This window comes from Sprattus sprattus (assembly GCF_963457725.1).
Source record: "Sprattus sprattus genome assembly, chromosome: 2".
Taxonomy (NCBI): Eukaryota; Metazoa; Chordata; class Actinopteri; order Clupeiformes; family Clupeidae; genus Sprattus; species Sprattus sprattus.
Window position 1 is genome coordinate 58,414,347 of NC_137921.1, and position 19,053 is coordinate 58,433,399.

At 41.4% G+C, this 19,053-nt stretch overlaps 1 protein-coding gene across 3 annotated transcripts in view; it reads right to left on the minus strand.

The window, feature by feature from the left end:
* Positions 1-18,795, minus strand: part of st3gal3a (ST3 beta-galactoside alpha-2,3-sialyltransferase 3a) — a 37,784-nt gene extending 18,989 nt beyond the window's left edge. Inside the window, exons 1-6 of one of the 3 annotated variants that reach the window (XM_080832282.1) lie at positions 18,551-18,795; positions 17,199-17,347; positions 12,350-12,397; positions 10,001-10,043; positions 7,099-7,191; positions 1,565-1,659 (exon numbers count right to left, since the gene is read on the minus strand). In XM_080832282.1, the coding sequence (XP_080688408.1) occupies positions 1,565-1,659; positions 7,099-7,191; positions 10,001-10,043; positions 12,350-12,397; positions 17,199-17,316 (397 nt within the window). In that variant the 5' untranslated portion in view covers positions 17,317-17,347; positions 18,551-18,795. Of the gene's footprint in view, positions 1-1,564; positions 1,660-7,098; positions 7,192-10,000; positions 10,044-12,349; positions 12,398-17,198; positions 17,353-18,550 lie in introns of all 3 variants that reach the window. The other 2 variants (XM_080832283.1, XM_080832284.1) reach the window with 2 other exon arrangements.
* Positions 18,796-19,053: the final 258 nt, after the last annotated feature.

The window sequence follows — 19,053 nt, forward strand, 5'->3', positions numbered from 1 at the left end:
CTACATCCCTTACATGAGAACAACCTCAGGCTAAAATGTGTTTTTTTAGAAATGCATAGACTAAGAAGCATCTTCCCATTGAGCAGTGCCTAGTTCAGACCACAGACCATATTTTGAAATACACTGTAAGGGCAGTCAGAACGAGAGAAATAATGAAGAAACCGATTGGTCTACGCACGTGCCAAAGCACTTTTACCTCTTCAAGCACTACGCTGACAGGAGACTGATTCATACCGTGTGCAGTTGGAACCAGGTGACTTTGATTTTTGGCAGAAGATATGGCCTATTTATTTGTCTCATTAAAGTGAGTTTGGAGTATATGTATTGTATTTCCACCCAAAAGGGAGGTTTTGAAACTTTTCATTATCAATTTGAAGGAGTCGAACCAAACCTCAAATAAAGCCTCACAGAGTAAATCACATGGCATCTCGTGAAATTCCGACAGTAACTAGGTCACCCTGACATGAGCACTGCCCAGCACTCAACAGCTCACCACTCACCAGCAGTGCACAAACCACACACAGCATAGCACACACCACAGGCGGGGATATCTACCAGTTTCCACTATAAACCTCTCTTTCCTCTACTTAATACCTATGAGTAAAAGTAGGAGTGACTGTATGTAAAACTCCAAGAATGTGAACGGCTGAACGGTTAAGATTAAAGGAATTTTGTAACAGTATAATGCATATCATCATGCAATAATGTCATGGTCCTTTATGTAAAATAAAGTTTCTTAGGCTATCTTTGCTTGTAGTGGTGGTGCTGTTTAAAAAATTAAATTAAAACACAGGCCAAGGGAGCCATCAAGAGCCACACATTCTCCGGCACAAAACGTAGCTTAACTGAAATCTATCAGTCGGTCATTCGTGTACAATTATTTTGTAATCCATTTCAGCTAAGCAGCTGAAATTCTATACTCTGCACAATTATGCATGTAGATAAGAGCTGTTTGTTTTGGTAGGTGTTGTGTCCACATGGACAATGTTGGTCAGGTGAGATTTCTTCAAACCTAGCTAAACCGTCTTTTGATGTATAGATGTTGGTTTGCTGCAACTAAAAAACTCTTTGGGGTAAATGAGGCATGAACATAATTTAGCCCACTTTTCAAGCATGCACAAATCTTCCAATTTCACTCAAAGCCAAAAATCGAAGGTAAAAACAAATATCTATCCCTATCTATGTTTCAGTTCCACCAGAGAGAAAGACTTCCCTCAGAGTGTTTGTCTCTTAAAGCATTTTGTTGGACTGGCGTGGCCTGCTGGGTGAGTGGGTGACTTAACAGCTGGCTTGCCAACTGCTGCATTGAGGAACTCGGATGATTCTGATAAGGCCAGCTTTATGACTCATGGTCCTAACATATCCTGTTCCCTTGGGTTCTGTGCCCAGTCTTTTCCCTACTCTCCCTACTGCCAAGAAGGTAACCAACAATTTGTTTGTCTTTAAAATACAGTGCAATGAGATAACATACTGAACAATGAAAGGTAAACGCATCCAAAATACCTGGACACAAGTGGCAAATAACAATAGATCAAGACAATCCGTTTTTTTTTTCTCACCATACCTTGTGTTTTTATTCCAAAAGGAGGTAAATAATTGCTGATTTTTGTCAGACGTTTAAAATTTGGATCCAGAAACATGGGAGCGGGTTTCGTAAACCTGGAGATAGGAAAGAAAAAGAGGACAAAGAGTCAAAACAGGTTCAGACAAGTTCAATACCAAGAGAATCCTGGGGCATAAATAATAATAATAAAAAATTATGAGCCCCGCATCAGCCCCGCATGTGCCCAGGAGAGATGCAACGATAAATGGGATCATACTTGAGAGGATTAAAGGGTTTGCATTTCATATAATCCACTAGCTGTCTCTGTCTTTATCAAGGCGGGCCAAACCAGCGCTGCACAGGCAATGCAGTCAACTTTTGACCTGACCTTGGCTTAAATCATGGGAAGCAACGTGGAAATGAAGCAGCAGCCACCTTCTGTCAGACTGGGAGCTAAACCTCACACTTAAGGCCTGCTCGTGATTCGTTAATCAGGAATGCTGGGCATTCGGCGCTTCTGGGAAGAGTTTTGCTGCTGTCAGGAACAGCCCTTCATCAATCCCTGCCATGACCTCTGCTCTGAAATGTCTCGCTGGAAGCACGCTTCCGAGGAGAGGGAAGGAAAAAACACCCTATGTAGCTATCCTCGATGACCAGGGTTAAGAAAAGGCACGTCTCAGTCCTTTAAATTAAAAACTTCAAATTCCATGGTCCTTCTTGCAGAAAAGGCAACTTGGCATGAATATGCGATGTGACTAATGACTGCATTTGCCTTTGAACTTTTTAGTGGTCTGGCCTTTACCAGATATTTCCCTTGTAATGCAGGTGCATTAGTTAACCATGTAGTGGAGAGGTATCGGTTTCCCTCCGAACACAGTGAACAAAGTACCAGACTGAGGCACTGCCGTGGCTCAAGAGCCCTGGGGTGTAAATGAGACTGACAACCTGGTCCCCCCCCTTGGGGTCAAAGCAGCCCTGGAAAGAAGCTGGCAAGCACACTCTGCCACCTGGATCCCAAAGAAAGAAAGAGGAGAATAAAAGAAAGGAAAAAAAAAAAGACACATTTGCCTGCATGGGTCTCAATGGTGGTCATTCTCTCACACCCAACTGCTAAGACAAGCACTACCCTTTCTCCTACCTTGGGGAATACAACTACAACAACAGCAGTAAAATGAGGTGGACTGTTACTATGGTGGTGAACGTGTTTCTAAAGCCCCAATGTAATGTGATGTGATAAAAGAGAGAAATGCACCCTGCAACACAAAAACGAAACAACATGTGTACACAGACTCACTTCATGTCAACACACAACATTGTTGTTAAACTCCCACCACTCCCCCTCCTAAACACAAACACACACATACGCACTCACAAACACCATACGGGGGCTTACTGTAAAAGCACTGTTTGTTTTTCCGGGGTTTGGGATTAAATCTGAAGTCAGATTCAGTTAGGGCCCTTTAGAGGCATGTTCAACAATGCGTGTAAGATGCAAATTACATGCTTAACTAATTTTTGTAGGTTTAGTGTCTCAACAAACATTCAATATGTAATGGTCTATTTAGTGCCAACATCTGTTTCCACTTAGAAGCCATTGCATCGGAGCAGAGAGGCTAAGGAGTCTTGCTCTATGGCCGGCCTCAGTAAGCAGCTGTGATCTTAAGGCCTCTTTTGATCAAAAGCCAGTCCTTTGGTCGTCTGCATTCATTTGTACAAACCAAAGGGCCCCCACACCCACCCCAACACATTGGCTTTTTCCTGAAGTTTTCTCATAAAAGTAAAAAAAGAAAAGAAAAGAAAACAGTGACACTTCTAAATCACCAAACATCAAAAACAAAAAAATCGAAGTAAATCAAAAACAACTACCATCTGAACAGTGTCTATTGTAACAAGATATTTTTCAGCAGGAACATGACACGAATCAGAAAAAAAGAAAAAAGAAGTGCTAACCATGATCATACATTTTTGGGCGCCATTAATGGAAAACTGGGCTTGGTTAGCATCTACACTTAACCACTAAAAGCATCAAATGGACTTTCAAAGAATTGCAGTATTTTACACATGGTCCTCTACCAAAATCCAATGTAGAACTTTGATATATTTAACAACACAGTGCATGTGCACTGTAACAATTACCATCAAGATCCTGGTCACTCTCCATCTTCCCTCGCTGTTAAGTTGTAAATAATGCACCATACCCTGAAGCTACAAAAGAGGACACCAGAAGACTGTGAATACTCGGCAAGCTTAGAAACTAGAATGTAATGGCCGTTATTACAGGAGGACTAAATGTGGGCTACATTACATTAGGACCATTTTAGATCAAAAGGTACATGCCCACATGTTTCAGCAATCAGGAAGCCAAGAGCATAGAGTAATGGCTCATTGGGAAAACGCCATCATGATCAGTTAGAGTCCTTGAGCAACACTGAAAACAAGCTAAAATATTGTTGCTTGTGGACGTCCAACATGTAGCAATGAGGACAACCACAGACAAGCCTTCATCCGAATCAGTGATCGACTGGGGACTGAGGGAGTGATAGCGTGGAAGTGATTTCAACAAATGCTTGATCCTGCACCAAACGAATAAAACATGGCCAAATGTTCTTTCAAAAATGTTAAGTGAGAACAATATAGTATGCACACCTTAGAAAGGCACGGGAAAAGGATATTTTGACCTTATTTCTAGAAGGTTGAAACTGTTGAGTTCATGCCCACAGTAGGGAGTTGTTTTCACAGCCTAGATCACAGAAGCCCTCAAGGCTTTGCAAACTGCTTCTACTCAACTGTGACATCACATAATTAGCAGCAAAGCAACTCAGGTGTTTGGCAGGATTCAGATATTACTAATCAGTGAACGCGGGAACGTCTGGAAAACAATTAAGTGGCAGAGGTTGAAAAGAGAGCCTCCACTCACACTCGGGCACCCACCAAACATCAACACCTGCTCTTCATTTCCTGACAGACTATTCAAGTATTATTGGAAAATAACACTCCGTTTCGGAGCCAAACTTGGATTCCGCCTGTTCCTCACATCTCAGACCGTAATCATAGCGAGCCCTGTGTTGAAACGATCCGACAACATCACTAAGGCGGGATCATCAGCTTTCTTCACAGTGTGGGACTCTTCTGTATATGACACTGCCCTAACATTCTTGCCCGTTTACCAGCATTGCGTGTCTTAGGTGCTCAATCGTACCCGATAAACAGAGTCCGAGCACGTCTCTCTCTCACGCACAGGGACGATTTCAGAAGACAGAATGGGTCCAAAACAAACAACATGCCATTTGTGCGTCCCACTAGGGACATCATCACATCTCTCCGTTCTTTATTTAAGGCGTTCTGAGAACGCATCCCTGGGCGAAGAGCTTTCATGGTGTGGAGCCTTGGCTGACACTGAATTATTCAGAGGCAGGAAAGGGGATCTTTCCTCTTTCATGCCACTCGGACTTGAGCTGCTGTCTGGAAACCACTAACTTCCATGTGGGCTCCCCATTGTGTAATGGGTAAATGGTAAACTGGGCTCTGACGACAGTGGTGAGAGAGCACAAGTACTTGTTGGGAAGACTCGGTGAGTGAGGGTGGTGAGGGACAGAGCGCAGACTGCATGTGTTGGCGTCTTGAAAGTTGTTTATCTACCGACGCTCACAATAACGCCATCCATGCTTGTGCCCTTCACATGACTACCCACCTGTCAAGGTCTGCGGGGGTAATGAATAATTTTTCCTGAGACAGACTCAGCATTAACATCTGTTTCCACTGGCTGGCTGTTTGAAGGAGATCAATGGCATTTAACTCTTGGCTGTAGGAGCTCCAGAGGCCAACAATAGGTCAGTGCCTTCACTAGGGGGCTCATTGATTGTTCCATGTCACGTCAGCTGTCAGAAAGGGGCCAAGTCCAATATGTGCTAAAGAGTCAAAGGTCAGGTCAATCATGAGCCCTTGGGGGGCACGATGCACAGAAACCACATCTCACGACTAGGGTTTTTTGGGATGCAAGATGCAAGAGTGACTCAACCCCTGGAGGGGGAAGAAGGGCTGCAGAGAGTGTGACTATGCACGGCCACTGGGGTTACTGAAAAGCATTGTGCACAAGGCCAAAAATAGACAAGCAAAGTGGGTCACTGCAATATGAAGGAGGCCATTCTTAGACGAGCTCAGAGCTGAGTTGAGTCTTATGTGATGTATGATTTGAAGCAGGAAATGAAACCTAGCTAGCTGTGCTTGATGTACACAGTGCATTCAGAAAGGGTTCAGACTCCTCCACTTTTTTCACATTTTGTTATGTTGCAGCGGTAAGTACCCCATAATGACAAATCAGGTTTTTGGATTTTTTTTGCAAACTAATTAAAAAGGAAAAACTGAAATCTCACATTGACACAAACATTCAGACCATTTGCTATGACACTTGGAATTTAGCTTCAGTGTCTCCCATTTCTCTTCATCATTTTTGAGATATTTCTTCATCTCGATTGGAGTCCACCTGTGGTAAATTCAATTGATTGGACATAAATTGGAAAGGCACACACCAGGCCTTGAGGTCAAAGGAACTGCCTGCAGAGCTCAGAGACTGGATTGTATCAGTACAGATCTGGGGAAGGCTACCAAAACATTCTGCTGCAATGAAGGTTCCCAAGAGGATAGTGGCCTCCATAATTCAGTGTTTCCCCTACAATGATATTAGGGTGGCGGCCCGCCCCCCCAACGGCCCCGCCCGCCCCCCCTGGAAGGTCAAGTAAAAAAAAAAAAAAAAAAAAAATCTTTTTTTTTTTTTTTAAATATAGCGCCAGATCACAAAATAAGTCATTTAAGGTTACCTTTACCATAAAACATGTAAAATTATACTTATTGACTGCTGTCATTCAAAGAAACACATGAACATCATAATTCATAAAAGTGTTTGCGTCCGTTTGTGTAAACCTAGGGGAAACACTGTAATTCTTAAATGAACAAAGTTTGGAACAACCAGGACTCTTCCTAGAGCTGGCCGCCTGGTCAAACTGAGCAATTGGGGGAGAAGGGCCTTGGTTAGAGAAGTGACCCAAGAACCCAATGGTCACTCTGGCTGAGCTTCAGAGAGCCTGTGTAGAGATTGTAGATTGCATAAATGCCCCGGAAAGCTTGGACTTGGCAAAAAAGCACCTACAGGACTCCCCAAATCCAGGTGAGCAAAACTTGTCAAGTCATACCCTCAAGGCCGTAATCGCTCCCAAAGGTGCTTCAACTAAGTACTGTGTAAGGGTCTGGGTACTTCAGATTTCAGTTTTTCCTTTTTAATACGTCTAAAACCCTGTTTTCACTTTGGCATTATTGGGTATTGAGTGTAGAAAAAGTGAAAAAATTGAGTGAAAATATGTTTCTATTATTTATAAAAAAAATGATTTTAGCACAAGGCTACAACATGACAAAATGGGACAAAAGTGAAGGGATATCAATAGTTTCCGAATGCACTGCATATGTATATGCATAATTGATTTAAAAACCACAAGGAAATCCTATCAAATGGCACCCTTTCAAAACACATCAAATAAAAACCAATAATGATTCAAACTTACTTTGGGTAAATGGCAGTCATTTTGGCAGCAGAAAAGCCTTGCTTGCAAACTCCCTTGGTGAGATTGCCATACTTGTACTCAAGCTCCAGAGGCCTGTAGACATGAGCAAGAAAGGAGAAAGGATGAGATGAGAGAGCATCTGAATGGAGCACAATGACAAGAAACAGCACGTTTGGCATTTGTGTCACAGCCACGGCACATTCAGCAAGTGTAGGCCTTCAATGCAGAGGGCAGAACATTTTACCCAATATATAATTTAATAAGTGCCAGGGTGATGATAGTTGGCTATTATCAGCAGGCTGCAGACAGACAAAGTCCAGTGTGTCCAACAACCAAGATGATAACGGATAGATAATGGCGCAGTGGTCACGCCATGCCTCACCATCACTGGTAGCGCAATGTTGACACAACAATTATCCATTGTCATTAACTCCTCAAGTAAGACTGACCTGCAGTTCGCCTCTAGTAGTGGCATCATTATAAAAAAAAAAAAATGTTTTAATTTAATTTCAAAACTGGCTGGCTTTTGAGGTCTTCATCTGTATGTCTACATATCACTCCCTCCTACCCCCCCCCCCCCCCCCCCCCCCACCCAAAAAAAGAAAATCTTCAAAGCAGCTGGAGTCCGCTAGAAACCTTCTAAGAATTGCTAGCAGAAAGTCTCAAATACCCAAATACCCAGTAAAAAGGTTAACTCTGTCTTTTAGGCAGTGTTTATTTATACATCAGCTCTTGCCTAAATTCACATAGTCTCCGAAGCCAAAATAAGACATTTCTTGACTGGACACACACATACACTGTACTTCACCATGGCTTAAAGGGAAACGTGTTGATTGTGGAATTTGTACAGGTGGAAGAGGTCCTTTGGCGTATATTGAGGATTTATTTAACAAGTTTCTCCACAGGATCTCCTCGGATCACCCAAGAAGCCCTTAAAGTGATTAGTGCCGAGATGTAAAAAAAAATCATTTGTATTTAAGGTGGGCTGGGGTGGCATCCGTTGTCAGCAGCTCATTCGTTAGCCTCACAGGCGACCTCTGGAATGGAAGGGGTCACGCCTGTGCACCGCACCACACACACACTCTCCCCTTTTATTAATCACCGCTGCACACAGCAGCCTTTAACCCAGGCATTAATAACTAGCTGGGCTCGGCCTTACTTAAATAAACAGGGAGCAGAGAGCAGGCCGGCACTGAGAGGGGAAACGGTGGAGGGAAGAGCCTGACAGCTCTGAGCCGTGCACCACGTCGCCTCATTTTCAAATCCGCGTAGCACACACATAGAGACATGTAAACAGCTGCGACGCTCACACTCACACATGAATGCAGGCACGTATCTACTTGTGGCACACATGCAACGGGCAGATGGATGTGCTCATGATCACAAAGGCAACACAAGATAGGCGAAAAAGGTATTTCTGGCTCTCTCAAAGCTGCTACTGCACGCCAGTGACCCAGACATTATTTAGTCAGGACCATTCCAAAGACATCAAAACCCCATTGTTTAGTCTGATATCTCCTGACAGCCCAACACAAAAATGTCCATTCTTTAGAAGAATTCCAGTTCAACAGGAACCCCGAGTGGCAGAGGCCAGGGTTTGTTTTCATTGGACACGGTTCAGATATATGGCTTTCAGAGTGCTGTGCCTGACACGGAACCAGGCCTGTTTTTGGTGATCACGGATGGGTGCTTCCTGGGATTCCATTTGTGTTTCTACTCAAAGGTAAGACATTAAGACCCTACAGAAATGGGAGAACTGCTCCCGTCATCAAAGCCAAGGGCCTTAAGTGAAACACCATCTTTAAAGAGGAGATAGGAGGTAATACTTTTGTGTGTGTTACTCAACTACATATGTATGCTGGGCAAATTATGTTCCCACTTTAAGTTCAGAGAAATAAAAATCAAATAAATATTTTTCCGTATTATTTATTCCTGCTATTTACCTTTTTAGAATCTGAGATATATACTGAATATTTAAAGGATGCAACTCCAATATTAAAGAGATTAAGCTACTATATTGCTACCCCCTTAGAAAAATGTAATCAGTTTTGTCTGGAATCTCCAATCTAATCTTCGCACAACATTATCACAACAATGCGATAATAGCATTGCCATAAACCTCAAAAGCTTTTCTTTCCGGCTTTGACGGATGAGATAAACAGACCACGTGGCAGAACGTCTACTGTAAACAAGACACCACCCAGGTCCAAGTATAATTCCTTATATAATATATATACAATTTTTTTTAGTAAACAACAATTGAACCTTGCAATAAACTGTAAACAGGGGTATATAAAAATGTCAAACAACCACAGAGGGTTAACTGCTCTTTGGAGACCAGCCATGAGTTGTCACCTTGTGAACAGAGCAAAAAAGAAAGAAAGCATAAGGAAAAACATCCATAAAAGCTTTAAGGCTACACACACTAATACATTTTCGTTTTTAAACAGCATTGTAAAATGAAATTTAAGCTCAGTATCAGAAATAATCTTCGCCTGAAAGAGCCTTCTGGAAAAGGGTCATGTGAAAGCAGTGACGAATCAGGAAGCGAAATGTGGGTGCCCACGTTTCCAAAAGCCTCAGTTTCTGCTCGTTTAAACGGAAATCCAACCATGTTTTCAAATTACAACAAGGCCACCAGTGTTTCCAGAAGTCTGCTTTAGGGGCTCGAACATCCCAGAGTAGTATAGACACCAGGCATAAAGGTAGCAAAAGTGATGCATAATAAAACTAAAATGTATTAGTGTGGATGTCGCCTTACACCATAGAAAGAAAGAAAAGTTGAAATATAGCCAAAAATGATTGCTGGAATGGTGTAGATCTATACACAACAATAGAAAAACAACAACAACAACAAAGGGAACTTTGCATGATGAGATCAAATGAACACCAAAATACTTACAGCTTGCCATCTGCCTTCAGTAAGAATCCCTGCTTGTCATACACTAGGAAGAGAAGGGAAATGAATGAGCAAAAAACTTCGAATTGTAGCCCATGTCTGGAAGCTCTGAAAAGGTAGTAGTAATTACATGTACAAGTAATGCATATATACAGCACTACACAGATCAATTTCTATGTTATCAACTATACGGTTCCAAACACAAATACTCAGATACAACATCAGGAAGAGGTTATCCTGTTGACAGACGTCATGGTTTAGGGTGATTGGGAACTACGTACAAGCCAGGAGTTATAGAACATTAGGATATAAAGTACAGATGACTATGCAGGGCTAGGACACATTGGTGAGAAAACCCCTTTGAGAAAAAAAAAACACCGGTCTCGCAATTACACACTAATGTAATGAGGAATTATCCACAGCCCACACTATGAGGGGGAAAAAACAAGAGGGGAACTTTCCATCAGATGGTAATGAACACGCAGATCATGGGGGGAAAACCGATGCTCATTAGGGTTACAGACGTGATATCATCTAAAACGCCAGTCTGTGTTTGACGTGTCCATCATGTGAAAGGTTGTCTTTTATCCCGGTGATTATAATTTCCTCTCTGCCCTTTGGGCTGAGTGTGCACTCCCAGCTTGCAGTGGAACACGTACAGGAGTGCATGGAACAGATATGATCCAGAGGATGATATCTGTTCTTCCCAATGACCTAGTCCAGGGGCGTAGCAGAGTAAACGTTTATAATATTGCTAATAACTAATGAGGCTAGAGAGAATGTGCTAAACTAGATCTGTCAGTGGGAATGGGATGAAGGAATGGAAAATGTGCTCATTTGCAGTAGCACCTTGTGGTCAGGGTAGTCAACTGGGATTGGATGACGCTTTACAATCCATGACATTGCTGCACCGTTCCATCATTCCTTTTGCATTGCATTTTAGATGAATACAAGCACAAGGTACTGACAAAATATTTAACCAACTCACCACCTGTATTTGTCTGTCTTGGATTATTAAAATCTCAATTCTTTATAATGCAGTTTAGTCACACAGAAATGCATCATTGGAAAAATCAATTTGCATACATTAACAACAACTTTCAAAAGTGACCAGAAATGGCGGGAAAAGAAACAACAAACTGAATAAGCACATAAACATTTTTCTGAGAGAATGAATGTCACCCCCAGCCCTAGAGATGATTGTTGGTCATGCCGTTCTGCTAAATTATCATGTATTTAACAGATGGAGGCGATCATGTTAATCAGCCTTTCAGAGTGAAAAAGAAACTGAGTTTATCCCACTAAGTAGAGAAGAAAGCTGAGCAGAGTTGACTAATACCTATAATCGGCAGTCCAAGTTCTGCCTCAAGGTATTACAAAGCATGTAAGGCCTTAGTTTTCCACATCTGCCCACAGTTAGTCCCCTGATTCATGCATGTTATGTCTACTATGCTAACCACGGCGGTACGGTCTCCCAAACACGGCACCCCTTCCAATTTTCACCTACAGAGGATTGAGCCTGGCGAGGACTAGAATTACCAGAGTAGATTTTGACAGGTAAAGAAGACAATGTCTCATGCTGCCTGTTGCTCAGAGAGAAAATAGAAAAAGGACAGAATTCATAGACAGAAGGATGTTGACCTGCTGTTATGCTTGTTGTTAGTGGAGCTTTGCTTGGAAAAGAAACCTGCTTGTAAGGCAGTCTGGGGCTAGTGGATTAAAGGACAGATTGGGAGTCTGCTGTGCAGCATTGGAAGGATGTGATATGGCAGTGCGAGCTATTGGTCGGTATCTGCAGCAGGCCGAGCAGCGCGTCCAGTCTACCTCAGGCCTATGGGCATGATTAGGACAAGCCCAGGAGCAAGGCCCCTTACAAAGAACACTGTGCTTCTGTTCACTGACTGCAGGGTATAAGCTTATCTGAAGAGCAGTTTGTAAACGTCCTCTACACAGAGGAGTTTAAGAGCTAGGTTTTCTCAGGTAGAGCAAAGGGAATAGCTATACTAAGTTGTTAAATCCCCTTGCACAGGCTGAATGCCATACAGTAGTGTACTTGATATCAATAACTGGTCAGTAACTAAATGACAGAAGCACAAGGCATAAGTCTTTGTAGTTCTATTCAGGTAGAGGACAAGCTTGCAGAGCTGGTGGCAGGTTTGCAAAGCTTTGCAATGTTGGGAGGTTAAGCTGTAACAGTGTCTAAATAGTGAAAAATGTGGGCTAAGGTGTTTTACATAAGACAGTGTCGCAATATAATATGTATCTACACTGTAGGTATGTCAAGTATGCTGGTGCAGCCACCTCCCAACATTATTGCAAGGTTTAATATCTCAGGGTAAGTTGGACCTATACCTGAAGCTACTACTCGTCCCACGGCGAATACATTATCCAATTCTGTCTCTGCAACACAAAAGGTTAGGTCAAGCCAGTTAACTGGCAGTTTAGTGATTGGGCTCAAGGGCCAAGGCCTATATCGCAGTTAAGAAGACCATGCCCAAACAGTCGACTCAAACTTAAGCAGCACTACTCTACTGCTATTTACATGTATGCCTGTACCACACAGATGTCAACCTATTTCTGTGCAAAACAACATGTAGGCCATCTCTCACAGTTTTAATGAGTAATTCAATGTTCAATGCCGACCTCCTGACACAAACAGAAACCCGGTCTAATTGTCAGTACTTGTGGAAAGATGGCTTTTCTGTCGCTTTCCCCCCTCAGCATGTTATCTTATATGTTTGTGTCAGTGTGGTTGACTTGTTAACAACTGTCAAATGAAAACCTGCCGACATGGCAGGTTCTCTGCACAAACTACAAACTGTAAAACACCCAAACATTTAAATCAATCTAACATTCACAAAAGATCAACACTAGATTTTAAATAGCTTGACAGACCCACATGGCTCAGACAGGTTATATCTGAAACACTTAAATCTCAACTTCAGCAGCTAAATATTGTAGACTGGTAAATAGTAACTCAAAACTTAAAGACTCAAAAGTAGACCCCTCATCTGTTTAGGGCTAGGCTCCAAGAATATCAAATACATTAACATATGTAATTATCCAGGATAACCAAACAGACCTAAATAAAACACAACAAAACACAAACTCAATGAAATAAAAACACACACAAAAAATGTGGAAACATTTTCAAGGCATTAATTGTCAGTATTGTCATAGAGCCAGAAGGGCCAAATTGAAATCATAAACACCATAGTTCAGAGGTAGGTTGGTTAGTACCAACCAGGTGGTTTCAGGCATGAAAGGGAAGTGGTTGACTTGGTTTTGGGGCAGTGAAGAAAGAGCTAGTTTCGATTATACAGCCGCGGAAAAAATTAAGAGACCACTTCAAAATTATCAGTTTCTCTGGTTTTACTATTTATTGGTATGTGTTAAAGTAAAATGTACATTTTTGTTTTATTCTATAACCTACTGGCAACATTCCTACCAAATTTCAAATAAAAATATTGTCATTTAGATCATTTATTTGCAGAAAAATGACAATTGGTCAAAATAGCAAAAAAGATGCAGTGTCTTCAGATCTCGAATAATGCAAAGAAAACAAGCTCATATTCATTTTTAAACTACACAATACTAATGCTTACACTTAGGAAGAGTTCAGAAATCAATATTTGGTGGAATAACCTTGATTTAAAATCACAACTTTCATGTGTCTTGGCATGCTCTCCACCAGTCTTTCACATTGCCGTTGGGTGACTTTATGCTACTCCTGGCGCAAGAATTCAAGCAGCTCGGCTTCTTTTCATGGCTTGTGACCATCCATCTTCCTCTTGATCGCATTTCAGAGGTTTTTTATGGGATTCAGGTCTCGAAATTGGGCTGGCCATGACAGGGTCCTGATCTGGTGGTACTCCATCCACACCTTTACTGGCCTGGCTGTGTGGCATGGAGCATTGCCCTGCTGGAAAAAACACTTCTCAGAGTTGGGGAACATTGTCAGAGCTAAAGGAAGCAAGTTTTTCTTCCGGGACAACGTTGTACTTTGCCTGGCTGAGGTTTGTAAAAGACCATAAGGATTGAAAAAAGCGGACTGGAGGGTCTTCTAGTTCGTCTTCTCTGATGAGTCCAATTTTCAGCTTTGCCCAACACATGGTCGTCTGATGGTTAGACGGAGACCTGGAGAGGCCTACAAGCCAGAGAGTCTTGCACCTACTGTGAAATCGGACTCATCAGAGAAGACGAACTTAGAAGAACATCCAGTCCGCTTTTTCAATCCTTATGGTCTTTTACAAACCTTAGCCAGGCAATGTACAACGTTGTCCCGGAAGAAAAACTTGCTTCCTTTTGCTCTGACAATGTTCCCCAACTCTGAGAAGTGTTTTTTCCAGCAGGGCAATGCTCCATGCCACACAGCCAGGCCAGTAAAGGTGTGGATGGAGTACCACCAGATCAGGACCCTGTCATGGCCAGCCCAATTTTCGAGACCTGAATCCCATAAAAAACCTCTGAAATGTGATCAAGAGGAAGATGGATGGTCACAAGCCATGAAAAGAAGCCGAGCTGCTTGAATTCTTGCGCCAGGAGTAGCATAAAGTCACCCAACGGCAATGTGAAAGACTGGTGGAGAGCATGCCAAGACACATGAAAGTTGTGATTTTAAATCAAGGTTATTCCACCAAATATTGATATCTGAACTCTTCCTAAGTGTAAGCATTAGTATTGTGTAGTTTAAAAATGAATATGAGCTTGTTTTCTTTGCATTATTCGAGATCTGAAGACACTGCATCATTTTTGCTATTTTGACCAATTGTCATTTTTCTGCAAATAAATGATCTAAATGACAATATTTTTATTTGAAATTTGGTAGGAATGTTGCCAGTAGGTTATAGAATAAAACTAAAATGTACATTTTACTTTAACACATACCAATAAATAGTAAAACCAGAGAAACTGATAATTTTGAAGTGGTCTCTTAATTTTTTCCGCGGCTGTATTGTGCGCATGCTTCTTTTTTTTTTCCTAAATCAGGTCATTTTCACTTTAAGGCTGGAACCTGGTTGGCAGAAAACGGGCATTTGTCCAGCGCTGGTTCCTACTTCTCTATGAACTTTGAACACTGCAAAAATCCATCTTAAATGGCTTACAAATGTTGATGTGCCTGAGGTGCAAAAATAACTTTTCTTTGGAAATAAATGTTTTTTTAATATATATATATATATATATAAATTGAATGCTGGAAATACAAAGCTAAACGGGCTCTTTCTATAAGGTGGTTTACATACACCTCACATTGGCTAGTTGAAACATGGGAGGGGTTTCAGCACATATAACTTTTTACTGTAATATTACTATAACTTTACACACATAATACTACTGATAATTATCCATCTTCCTTGTGTCACAGACAGTATTGGGGTGATTTATTAGTGTGGATGCTTATAGCAAATAACAGTCTTTTATCACACAGCTGAATTATTCTACTGGCATGGATAACATGTTACTCATTCATGCTGTAGTAGACCATTACATTCTACTGTGTAACCAAAACTCAACTCAAAACCATGGTTACAGTAAACATGGCAAACAAGGCTGGTAAAAACGAGATTCACTTATACCAATAAAGCAAGCAGTGTTAAGGCCTACACACATTAGGCTAACACTTTTGAGTAACGACCAGGCAACTTTCTGTGTAAACATAGGCTGACATTTATAATAAGGATGTCTTGCCTTAAGCATTTCAGCAATGTGTGGCATTTAACCAGTCAGATACAATTTATTGCGTAATGCAAAGTTATTATCCGTTTTTTAATATAGAATACGAAATACTGGGCTTAACCTTTTCAAACATCCCAAACACTTTTAAGACTCAAAGGGTTATGCAATTAACGCCAGTGTAGAGCTGTGGCATTTTTATCTCTGTAATGTGACAGTTTGCTGTGAACTTTGTCATGTGTTTTCATATCCCCAAAGAATGCTCACAAGCCTCTTAAAGCACTTCCTGTGTGGCATGGCGAAAGAGGACTTCTTAGGGGTCTCTGTAGCCATTTCAGTGAACTATCTCCCCCCTGTGGTGAAACTCCAGTGGAAACATAAATTGCTATATTTTTTAGTTTTACTGACAGTGTCAATAATAAAACTGGACAATCTTCGCCTTGTCAATATTTGCACAAGAAACTGTTTAATATTAACCAAAGCAATTCTGAGAAATGCCATCAAATGTCCATACTACAACAGAACGACTAGTGCCTGAAGACAGGAAAGAGACAGGCAAGCTGTTCCACTTGTAAAAACATGAATTACACATTACAGAAATGATATCTAGCAGTGGTCTCAGTAATAAGCAGGGAGGTGCACAGGAGTTGCTTGGGCAACTGCCCGTTTGCCCTCTTCGACTGAAGTTGCCCCTCCAAAGGAAATAAGTTGCCCCTCCTTAGGAAATATTTTATAATAATAATTTTTGCGGTTACATGGCGGGGGCGTGGCAGTCGCAGTAAGTGACAGTTTAAAATTATACACTGTATTTTGAAAATTTGCGATTACATGGCGGGGGCGTGGCAGAGGCAGTGACAAAAATATTGTGTTGCCCCTTTTCTCCAGGGCAGAGCAACTGCCCTTCAAAATTCCTGTGCACGTCCCTGGTAATGAGCACACATGTAAGTAGGATGAAAGTGTGTGGTATTTTCTTAAAAAAAGGAAGACTTAAAAATGGAACATAAACAAGGTTTTGGAAACATGACAAGACTAGCACAGGCCAGACTGACTGGCACCCCTGCACATGTTAATGTTCACACTTAGATGAACTTACACATCATGTAGAAATGCATACTGTTCATATATGTCAGGTGCTTCTATTAGACATAACGCAGTGGTGACTGTCAACACCCTGACCCTGCTAACATTTGCCTCCAGGCCTCCAGAACCACAAACATGTTCATACTACAACAGAAGAAGAAGGAGCTGTTGGTGATTAACAGATAAGCAGAAAGGTTGTCTACCTTGTATAAACCTGAAATACGTATATCACAAATATACATCCCTATTGCATGGTCAAATAACCAGCACTAACTGTTTGATTTTCACACCATGTAGAAATGCAGAACATCTATGTGAGGTGCTACCATTAGACATGAAGTAGGGGTTACTGTGTACACCATTACATTTCCCTCTATGCAACAATTCCAGGCCCCCACACAAAGAAATGACCAAAAACTACAATTGATATGGTAAGGGAGCAACTTACGTGATTTCGGGCCCCAAACATGCAGGTGCAGCTTCTCAGAGGAGTAGTAAATGAATCCCAGGACCAGCATGGAACAGAGCACCAGCATCACCCTGCGTGTGGGCTTCATCCTGCTCATGTCTCACATTGTATCATCAGCAAGACATTACCTGTACTAGACAAACAAAAGTTTTTTTTTATGAAAGTATCCTCAACTGCTGAAAATGTAATCTAGAACGTTGTTTTTGTCGACTTATCCCTGGCTTTGTATTTATATGTATTTTTTTGCGGCAATAAATAATGTTACATTTACCACTCACATCATTCGTGTACATTATTGACAGAGCAGGTTATATATGAGTTTTAAACATTTATTCTTGTTTTTATCACCACGAGGAAATCCAGAACAATCCACAAACAATCCAGCGAAAACTGATTATACATCACAGGGGTCTACCAAAACAAAGCACATTTCCACAGTGTTGATTTCTCACCGATTACACCGAAATGGCCCGTCACAAAAAAAAAAAAAAACATTTGCCTTTTCCAATTCACCAATTTGTAACAGTATGGATCGTATAACGGTACGATAAGGTAACGTTACCTAGCACACATCAGTTACAGAATAAAACGTACATAATATAGCTGCAACATTGTATTGCCAACTATTAGGAAGGGGAGTGGACCCAATGGTTTCTACGTGACTACACTGTATGTTTGTGGCAACTAAGTCGCGATAGATAAAGCTGAACTTTGTAAAGAAAGAAAACGTTGGTGTGTGAGTTCAGAAAAAGTAACATAGGGTCAAGGGAAAGGCCTTCCACCATAAGTGGCTGGCTCACAAACGTTAGCTAGCCAGGCTAACTTGTATCCCCATTCCATCGTTAAATTATTCAGAGGTAGCTCTGTCTAATTAGGGTATTCCCCTGCTCGTGCTGTTTCACAAAAGACTGGTTCAGTGTTATTTACCAAAAATGCCTAAATAGATAGCTAACCAACTGGCGCACCAAGCAAATTGCTCAGAAGACCGTTTATGACTGTCAGTAAAATGAAACGTTATCTGGACGACACTAATACCTAGCTAGAAGTAGCTACGCCAGCTACCTAGCGAGACGCTAGCTATTCAACATCACAAATATTCCCATCGAAAATGACATAATATTTAACTATAACGCCCACTAAATGCTTTACCGTTAAATGTTAATGTTATAGATGAAAAATTAAGTCTCTGCAATAAACAACAACTAGTCAAAATTAAGACGTGTAAAAATGAACAAGCTGCTTTAGTTGCTAACATTATTAATTATTGTAAAATGTTAGCTGACTAGCTTGGATAGTAGGCTAACGCTGGCCAGCTAACATACATTACTTACCTTAAAATAACAAAATGGCAACGGTGCTCTCAAATGAGTGAGCCAGTTATGTCAACAACAGGTCATTGTATCTGGATGAAACGAGGAATCCGCTATCTGAGTTGGCCATGCTGGTTAACTGTACCGTTAATGGTGACGGCAGGTATGGACTGCATTTCACTCCTCCGACATCTGAAATAACTGAATCGCCAGTGGCTGCTGTCTCAAGTTATTCAGCTATGGTTAACGTTAGCCGGTTAGCTCACCCACCTAGCAGCTATTGACGCTCTGCTGGCTATATAAAAATGAAAAAGGTTGACCGTTATCAGGCTCAGTGGCGCTATATTGTTATTATGCTACAAAACTTCAGATACTGGCAAAATGCAAAACAGATCATTCTGTCTCTCAGTTTTCCTGGCAAAAGAATACTCGCATCTACCTGCCATGGGGATAATACACACTTAGCTCGCAACTATGATTCGTTTTTTTTTGCTACTTTGTAAATGTGCTGTGGAGTTGTTTCC